The sequence below is a fragment of the Brachyhypopomus gauderio genome, chromosome 11, assembly GCF_052324685.1.
Source record: "Brachyhypopomus gauderio isolate BG-103 chromosome 11, BGAUD_0.2, whole genome shotgun sequence".
Lineage (NCBI taxonomy): Eukaryota > Metazoa > Chordata > Actinopteri > Gymnotiformes > Hypopomidae > Brachyhypopomus > Brachyhypopomus gauderio.
Window position 1 is genome coordinate 11,763,350 of NC_135221.1, and position 9,903 is coordinate 11,773,252.

The 9,903-nt window shown below is 39.4% G+C and overlaps 1 protein-coding gene across 1 annotated transcript; it reads right to left on the reverse strand.

Moving 5' to 3' along the window:
• Nucleotides 1–1,226: 1,226 nt before the first annotated feature.
• Nucleotides 1,227–5,115, reverse strand: il12ba (interleukin 12Ba). The gene is made up of 8 exons (XM_077021932.1): nucleotides 5,070–5,115; nucleotides 4,822–4,918; nucleotides 4,189–4,458; nucleotides 3,902–4,004; nucleotides 3,271–3,449; nucleotides 2,900–3,063; nucleotides 2,643–2,752; nucleotides 1,227–2,516 (listed from the first exon to the last, which is right to left on the reverse strand). The coding sequence occupies exons 2-8, from the start codon at nucleotides 4,916–4,918 to the stop codon at nucleotides 2,462–2,464; spliced, it is 978 nt and encodes a 325-aa protein (XP_076878047.1). The 5' UTR covers nucleotides 5,070–5,115; the 3' UTR covers nucleotides 1,227–2,461.
• Between the last annotated feature and the right edge of the window lie 4,788 nt (nucleotides 5,116–9,903).

Below are 9,903 nucleotides of genomic sequence, written 5' to 3' on the forward strand. Positions count from 1 at the left end.
CCACGTATACATAACCATCTCATGATGAGAATGAACCTCTTACTGCTTGGTCTGGATGAACCAGCTCATTTTCTGCATCTCTGCAATTAAACTGGGTCAACACAAGGTCCATACATGCCTGCCTGCCAGTCACAGTGACCTTAGGGAAACTGTGAAAGATTTCACCTTTTTAACTCTTTCTGGGCAGGCGTGGAGCCCTGAAAACAATGATAAGGATGGATCGTGAACTTTCAAGGGAAGTAAGATGTCGTCCTGCTCTGGAGGACGTTGAATGACTCAGCAATGTCTATGGTAGTTCTCTTCAAATTACTGTCAGTGGACAAGGTCTCGATGATCTCATCTGAGCATAGAGAAGGTTATTGCCAGATTTGAATCACAGTAAACTAAAATACATTTGCGAATTAATGACAATGGTCAATATATAATTTAGACCATTTACGTCTATTGAGTTTGCTGACAGAGGTTGGAAATCGACATTATTTTCATTTGGTTATCACTGTATACAATTTAATATATGATTGCAAATAGGCCAATTGGCTTTTATTCATAATTTTGTAGCTTTATTAAGCAGATATTTCATCCTGATGTTTTTCTAGTAACAGGGTCATAGTGTGTTTATTTACTTTCCTCAATCAGCATTGCACAGTGGAATTTAAGTAAACAACTGTTGTTAAGAATAATCAAATAACCCTTTAACTAATGATTTTTAGCTAGTACTGCATGCTAAATTTCCTTCGGGATCAATAAAGTATGTATGTATGTATGTATGTATGTATCTATCTATTTATCTATCTATCTATCTATCTATCTATCTATCTATCTATCTATCTATTTAATATGAAACGTAAGTAATCAGATCATCAATTATCAAAACAGTGTTGCATTTTTAAAAGGACACTGACGCCACAGTAATTACTATGGGTGTGACTAACCAACAGAAACCATCCCAAATTATCAGTGCCTTCTATCCTGTTTGATCTGGTAACATATAACAGGAAAAGAACTGAAAGATTCTAATTATTTAATTGGATTAAAAACAGTGCACAAAATAAAACATTGTGCATATGAAATCTCAATGTCTTTAATTTCGGCATGTGCAATACGCACTACATGAGGTCTCTTTGAGAACAAATGATATGTATCTTTAAGAACCACTGATACTTCTCTTTGAGAACAATATTACATCTCATTGAAACAAATGATAAAATACTTCTTAAAAGATAACAAAGAGCAATCTCCAGTTCACATTTCTAACATAGGCAGGAAAAAATTATGTTTCAGATTCTCAAACACCAGATCATTATCATTATTATGCACACCAAAACAAAATTTGATGGATCCCTGAGCAGTAGAACTCTGAGGGGTCAGTGAGCTGTATAACTCTGAGGGGTTACTGAGCAGTAGAACCATGAGGGGTTACTGAGCAGTAGAACTCTGAGGGATTACTGAGCAGTAGAACTGCACTTCACTGATTCAACAGCTCTATGCTGAACATGCCACTTTCATTTACAGGGAGACTATGTTAAATAAACTAGGTTAAACAACCAGTTCTAAAAATGTTTCCTTTGTCAAAAATACCCTTTTCTTTAAAAATGTCACTAATCTGAAGGTATCTGTACCATATTTCTATGAGCTATTTTTCAATCCAGAAATTCAGTTCACAGTGATTGAATTAGATATTATTCAGATTTTTCAGAGTTGCATGTATATAGTATTAATATTTTCATTATTATGCCTATGACTAATCAATTAGCTAGTTTGCTATAAAGTGTGAGTATGTGATGTTAGAGCTTTAAATGTCAAAGGTCAGCATCGCAGGTGAAGTGAGACTTAACACTGTAGACTGCTGAATTCCTGGAAAACTACATGTTAACACTTTACATTATGTGTTTACTTACTAATGTGAATAATTAACTAACGTTAAGTAAACATGTAACAGTTGCAGTTCCTTTTGGCTCTTTGTTGCTTGCACTTTTTTTGGAGCGACCTTAAAGGAATATATTACATTGTAGTGATTTACCTACATAAGTAATGGGTAACTTGGAAACTGTTACATGTTTACTTAACATTAGTTAATTATTGTTAATGTGTTACTTCACATGGTGTTCATGTTAACTAATGCATTACTTCATGTTAGTAAGTAAACACTTAATGTAAAGTGTTACCAAATACATTTTGGAGTTCCCTATTCAACAATTGGTACTGGTTTTACTTTCACTGAACTTCCAGTTTGCCAAGAACTTTTGGACAGTAACATTGTACCAGAACAATTACTTAAAGGAAATACTAAGTAGCATGATACCATCTGCTGCCCCAGGGATAACATTTCACCAAACTACACCCTCATCTGTGGGAAGCCAGTAGTGAATTACAATAGTGATATAGTTATGAATAATAATAAATAGTAAGCATAATTTAACATAAGCATGAACACAAAACATTCATTTGGAAAAGGGTGACATCACTCTTCTTTTTGACGTCCCCTTCTTCTATTCTTTTTCTTGTTTTTCATGCATCTAAACAACAGAAAAGATACGAGTTGTCTTACGTATCCCACAGTCTTACTTAGTCTGATGTGTATTAATCCTAATTCAATAGGATTAATAAGGACTTGTCAAAGTGTTCATGGCAGACTAACTCACCTGAACCGGCTCCATTCACTCCAAGAGGAGTTGCACAGGTCATCCTGCGCTCTCACACACACGGTCACGCCTTCTTTTAGTGGCCACTCTCGCCCCTGAGTCAGGTGCACCTGGGCAAAACAGACCGTTCATCACAACATATTACATACCAGGAAACAGTGCTGCCGCAGACATCCGAGCGCATGTTCATTCGGTTGGTGAGGTGCTCTGTTAATTCGTGGTTTCTCTGGCAGGTCTGCGGATCCAGGTGGCCGTACCTTCCGTGGTCTGTGTTTTGAGCAGTCACAGTTTTTCTTGCGACATCGAATCTCTTTCACTTGGAAGGTGAGGGGGAAATAGGAGAAGGGGGTGCTCCACGTCTCTGGGTACTGCAACTCCAGAGTTGTGGTGTTTTTTTTTATATGCACCATGTCTGGTCTCACTATGGTCAAAGAGACACACTATCACCAGAACGCTCTATCCTACAAATCAATGTATTTCTGAAGCTTTACCATGCTAACTGTCAGGCTATTTCTGCATCTCTTTTCTTTTAAAGAAACATATATCTGTGTTTGTTTAATGAAAATTTAAACAATTTAACACTTAATACTAAAATTCTTGATCTTCAAAGTGCAGTGTGGATCTTTACCTATGTCTGAGATCTGAAACTGCAGATGATAGGTCTCGATGACGTAGTTACTTTGGAAATAAACAGTGAAGTTGATGTTATCCCACTCCTCAGCATAGGGACAGTAGGCTTGGTCCTGGCACGTGACCCCTTGGCCATTGGAGGTCATTCTGCAGGTGATGATGCCTTCTTGGTTAGAGCTGTAAGAGAAACCAGTGAAATCACACTTCCTATCTCTAACTTTACCTTTGGCCAGTCATGGGGATTCCGCACAACACACGTTTTTTGCCTTTTCATGGCTCTGAACACACCACAGCTGGCTGCGTAGGGTTCGTTTGCTAAGAACATTGGGAGGACTGTCAGGTGTGTTAGCAAAACCCCATGTAACCAGGAAAGGAAGCCAAGAGCAAACTCCCAAAGTTGCCCTTCTAAATGCCTACTTGGATAATATGCATACAAAAAAGTGTACAAAAAAGAACACACAGTATCCAAAATCCCTAAATGAAGGCAACATTGTGTACAATACCTGAGATACCGCACTGGACACATATACTGTTACGTGTGTGTTGTTGCTAGAGCAGAGTGTGACAATTGGAATGTGTGCATGTGATTTCTGGTCCAGGATGAAGGGAGAAAGGTTCATGAAGCTCACCGTGTTACTTTAATAAGTACAACTTTTCCTGCTCTCTTTTCATCCCAGGTCCAGGAACACTGAAAGGAGCCACTGTAGCTCTTTGCTGAACAGTAGATGTAACCTTGACATCAAATATGCAAAATAAATAAATGTAAAATATTATTTATTTATTCATTTTTAATTTACTTTTTTAATTACGTTTTAATGTTCATAAATGGTTTCTTTGAATGCACAATTCTTAGCAAATAAACCCTTTAACCCTTTGTTTTAAGACCTCTTCCAAAAGCATGGTGAATGCACTGTACCTTTCTCAGGTGTTCCTTTTATAATCTTCCGGTATGGCCACCGCACCAGTACGAGAGTGTGATTCAGGTAGGAGCCTTCCCTGCTGTAGCAGCTGTAATTGCCTCCCTGCCTCTCTTCCACCATAACTAGTATTCTGTTGCCCTTCTGCTGGAGCTCATCTCCACCTTCTCTCCTCCACGTGATGTCCTGCCCTTCAAACGCCTCCCCACACACCAGCGGAACCAGGAACTTGCTGCCATATTTGGCTATGTCTTCATCCACCACCAGCTCTATCAACGTGGGAGCACAGAATGTGTAAATGAGGATGATGAACCAAGAGCTCAGAGATACCAGATGTCTGGTATGGCCACACAGTTTGTTTTTGTTTGTTTGTTTGTTTTCACAAATGACAACAAGATGTAACATGTATGAATCTCTAAAGTAAGACTATTTCTTGCAGTGTGCAAATTCTTTCAATGTCAAGATGAAACTGTTCATCATTGCATTAGAATTTACTTGGTAGTATTTTGTTCTTTTCTACGGTGAAAATAAATCAGTTTACTAATTTAATGAACTAAGTTAAATAGCACTTAAACAAATATTTGAAGTTTGCACTACCAAATTTCATTAAATCTAGAGCAGTCCAGACAAACCATTTGCTTTAAGAGTCCAATAACTTTCAGCCACTTTGATGGATTCCATAGTGGCATATGGAACAGCAAACAGGACTCCAAACACAAGAAAAATCATCTGTTGGAACAAAATTTGAACAAGATAAAATTTCTTAGCTTAAGACCAAAACATTTGGTTGGTCAGTTGTTAGATCAATGCTGTATGAGCCTGATCTGTTTTTACCATTCATAACTTTAACACTCAGCCCTTTTCATATGCCTAGACTTACCTCTCTTAAATGCACCAAAAACTAATGGAGTCAGACTCTTTCAGACTTATATACAGACTTTCAAGTATTATGCACAGACACAACTTTTAAAAGATGTCAGCGAGAGAGGATTTCCCCACCCAGGAAAAGTACAGCCCAATCAGGTTAGAGGAACTAGTCAGAGTCCAGGGCCACTGGAACTAAAGCATTCCAACCATGAACATGCATCTCACTTCCACCTCCGGAACTAGCTGAAGCGTCCCCGTGGCCATAGGGGCAGTCCCTTCTCTCGGACGCTCTACTGTGTACATAGATAAGAGCCTATTCATGATGGAGTAATATGATGACGAAGCACTTTGATTACGATTAGGTGTTTTTTGTTGAGTGTCCCAAAGCCTTCTGAATAAATACAGAAGGAGAAAGTAATGTCATCATATATTCCTGTTGTTGATTTAGGAGTATCACGGGTGTCTGGACACAACGTCATTGTTATCACCAGTTGGATGTTGTTTCATAGAGATGTTTCCATGATTCTTTCACACCTGTTTTGCCCCATCTTTTTAGGTTTTTCCAGTTCAGATGCACCACAGCACAATAAGGGAACTCCCCACTTTTTTGGCTAGTTTGTGCAGTTCAGTACTATAAATAATAACTAATAACATGACTAAAACAATAATTGTTAAATTTCTTTCACTAATAAACTGTAATCAGGACTGGGAAAATGGATGTGTGTGTGTGTGTGTGATGGAAACCAGCACTCTCTGGAGGAAAGTTGCATGCAGAGGGACATGTAGACAGTGTCAAGCAAAGGGCATTCCTTGAAGGTGAATGCAGTGTGACAGAAATGTTAATCTCCAGAGGGGAAAATGGTTCTCTGAGTGGTCTACCAAAGGCCTGTCTCTTTGGTCCAGTGATCACTTCTCCTGCTTACCTCCATTTGGATCTGGGTTCAAGTCCGGGGTGGAGTGGCTCCCTTCTGCTATTCTTTATATATATATATATATATATATATATATATATATATATATATGAAATTCATTCTGATTGAGAGGATATGTGACTGAACCCAAAATACAATCATGGCTGGTTGATTACAGTTTTGTGTTTACCCTACAAGGTCAGTTCAACATCTGTAATGATGTATGGGAGAAACTTGATGATCTTATCCCCACACGCACCCCATTAACTAGCGTTTCTGTGCACAGCCACTTCCCATGGGGTGCTGCTTATTAACATACAAGAAGAATGGCATGAAGTATAAATAATTTTCCTATATATTATATGACATTATATTATATTATAGGTCGTGGTTTTGTTTATAACACAGCATCATGTGATTTTTTTTCCTTTATCTGCAGTTGAACTTCAAGAGTGTCTGGGGAGACCTCGGCCAAACCGTGTTCTAGTAGCTTCCTCTGCAGAGCGTTTCAACACATTCAGACAAAATCAAGCATAACAGACAGAGAGCCTGGCTGTTGGTGTGCCAGTCAAAAAAGGAGACCTAGAAATTCAGGAGAAACTGGACAGTGAGAAAAGCACAAAACATCAAGAAGAAAAGACAGGTTTGGCAGACACACAGACGTTTCAGTCCCACAGGAAGTAACAGAGGGCACTTCCTCTACACATGAGATCCAAGTACCTCCTCAAATAGTATATGCCAATGAAAATGAATAAATCAGAACCTTTTGCAGTGTTGGCGGGTGACAGTCCAAGAGTCATGTTCTTCTGACAGGAAATGTGACACATGAATGAAATCAAACAGTAGGCGAACTGCTCTGCGGCTCTAGGCTACTGGGAAGTTTCATCCCTGAAAAAGAGCGTCTGCTTGTATGGACATGAGAGAGCAGAGCTGCGCTGGCCTACAGGCACAACCACAGGATTAGAGCAGTAATATGATTTAGAGTGAACTATTTTTTGCAAACATTATTCATATACATATATAATCTCACTTAAAATTCACAAATTTTACTGCCTAACTGTATATTAGCAGTTTTAATTTGGTGCACCAAGGAATTGTATTGTCACTTTTCCCCCCAAGGACTCGTTCGCACTCCGAAACTGCACACAGCTACCGTGACGAATGAAAACACTGCATAAATCTACATCTTACTAGCTACATGGCTATTCAAATGACAACGCGTACGTACAGATACTGGAATATCAAAGTTAGTTAAGGTGAGCTAGATAGTGACAACTTTGTAGCAGTTAGCTAGCCGATTGTTATTTCAAGCGACTACAACAGCTTGATTCTCAACGTTAGTACGGCCAGGCCCGTTGACAGTCTTGCTGGGGCCCAGGACAAGAAAGTTTCATGTGCCCCCCCCCCCCCCCCCCCCCCCCCCCCCCCCCGCGCACGTCATTTGAATTTCCTCTGTAGCAGACAATCCTTCTGTTAGGTCATATAGTATATAATATAGCCACACATCAAAGCTGTTTCTGACAGCTGACTGGTTTATACTTGACGCGTCGCCAGCGGCGCGAGGGTTCGCGCGAAAATGATGTAATCGCAGTGGCTCCGCCCGTACGGGAGGGCCTCGCGCGCTGTCGGTTCGCGAGGTCGTGCACCTCTCGAATTTTGTAACTTCGCGCGCGCCGCGCTTCAGCGCCATGAACAAAGTCATGTTTGTAGGGTTCATACACCTTTACAAGGTGGAATTCAAGCACGTGTACGTCACTTTAAAGGTCCATTTCAATATTTTCCAGCACGTTAAACTTAATTAAGTTAAATATTTCTACATATACTCGAAATGATTCGAAATAATTCGCTTTTTATCACATTATTTAATGGTTGTTTATTTTCAAAACGCCCAATCTTAACGTCTTCACGAGAACTGTTCAGTCAGACAGCTATTTGTTGTGAAACGAAGTAGTTACAATTTCAAGCATTTTCAAGTACTTTAGCCTAAATTCCAGCACTTTTCAAACCTGGAACACAATGCAACTTTAAAATTCGTCAGGTAAATGTTTTTCCTTTCTTTTCTGCGCTCCAGATTTCTGTATTTACTTTAACTATCCACCACTGTATTTCCCGCAGTTGGGCCAGTACCAGCCGGCTACGGTCGGTGCTGGATCAAACCATTTTCCAGTGGGAGGCGGGGGTGTATGCACTTAATGGAAAATATGCAGATAGGTAAAAAACATATATATTTGAGCCATTGAGGTTATTATGAGTACATAATTTTATATTAATGAAAGATTTCAAGATTGTTTAAAAATTATAGACTTTAAATAAAAAATAAATTGCTGGGCTCTTTGATGGGCCCCCCTGGCCCTAGGGCCCGGGACAACAGACCCGGTTGTCCCCCCCTGTCGACGGGGCTGTGCACGGCTATTTTAGCATACATTACTGTTAGAATGTGGTGGCGAAGGCGCATCCTAAACTTAATATAAACTACTATAACATATATAAATATAATTTTATCAGGAGGAGGATTTGTATAATTTGAATATGAATTGGATTATAAATGTAATTGGGTTTTGTTTGCAACTGTATAGGCTACTATTTGTGACTATATACTTGTGAAGAGAAAGCTGACTTTTTGTTGTTCTCTGTCATTAAGTGATTTTGTATTTCCATAGTATTCTTATGTTGGCCTAAATCCACTGTAATTGTTTTCTTATGTTGAATGTTCAAAGGACAATTTGTTTTGTTCAGTTGTAAACTTTAGTTTTTTGTTTATTTGACATGTGGGCTTAGTGTAATTCACGTTTTATGGCTTTTACTTTTTTCAGTAGTTTTGAATAAGCAAAAATTCCTGGGTCTTTTGGTTCCTCATAGGTGCCAGTGGGTTTGAAGAGCTGGTGTCTGTGGGTTGACTCGCAGGAGCCAAGCCATGAGTAGCCTTGGTTGAGGAGTGAAACAGTGTACAGTGAGAGGGTCTGGGAGGAGCTTTACATGGTTCCTAATTCTTCCTTCACCTTGGGGAAGGAAGTCAACTAGGCCTACATATTCATTTAGCAAAGTAGTTTCCAAAGCTGCTTCCAGTCTCTTTGACATCTGACTTCAAGCTGACTTCAGTCATTACTTTGTATATTATCATGTTAAAGGTTACTAGCACTATATTTGAAATGAAAAAATCTAACGACATAATTTTAAAGGTTAGTTCATGACATAATGACCTATGACATACATTAAAGGCTAGAAGTACAGTTTGCCATTGGCTTACCAGGAGCAGGGGACTTTATTTTGAGGAATTAACACAAACTTTTTTTTACACATGTGCTGAGTGACTTTAACCTTCAAATAAAGTCAACTCTGAAGCACTATTAAAGAGCAATTCTGTGAGGACCATACATGCACACACACACAGGCACAGAGAGAGTGAAGGTTCAAAACACTATAAATTATCATGGCTTCTTTAGTATTTATATAAATGAACAGCAATTAGTTCAACCTCATACATGTGTCCTAAATGCCTGATGCACATATTTACATGTACCCGTCACTATAGGTCTAAAAATTTGAGCGTCCAGGTCTTTGAGGGTTTCTAGATCTCCTCCCTTATGGTCCAAGTTTGAGTTGCTTGGTGTCCCAGGAGAACATCTATTGCAGTACCTTACATCGGGTATGAGAGGGCAGTAGAATAAAAACAATCCTAAAAAACAGCAAATGAGAGATAGAGAGACTTTGAATAATACAGGCAGACTGTGCCCTCCAGCTCTCTGTGCCTTGATGTAACTGTTGGTCTGCAAAGACGGCGGTGTCTCTAGGGGTCTCATGACTAGGGTGCTGTCTTGGTTACTTTGGTCTCAAAGGTCATCTGGGTCACTGTGGGCTTGCTTCTTGATCATGTTGAGAGGGTCGGGCTGAGAGGGTTGGTTGAGTGGCAGGCAAACAGGTCACCCCTTTCGTCAC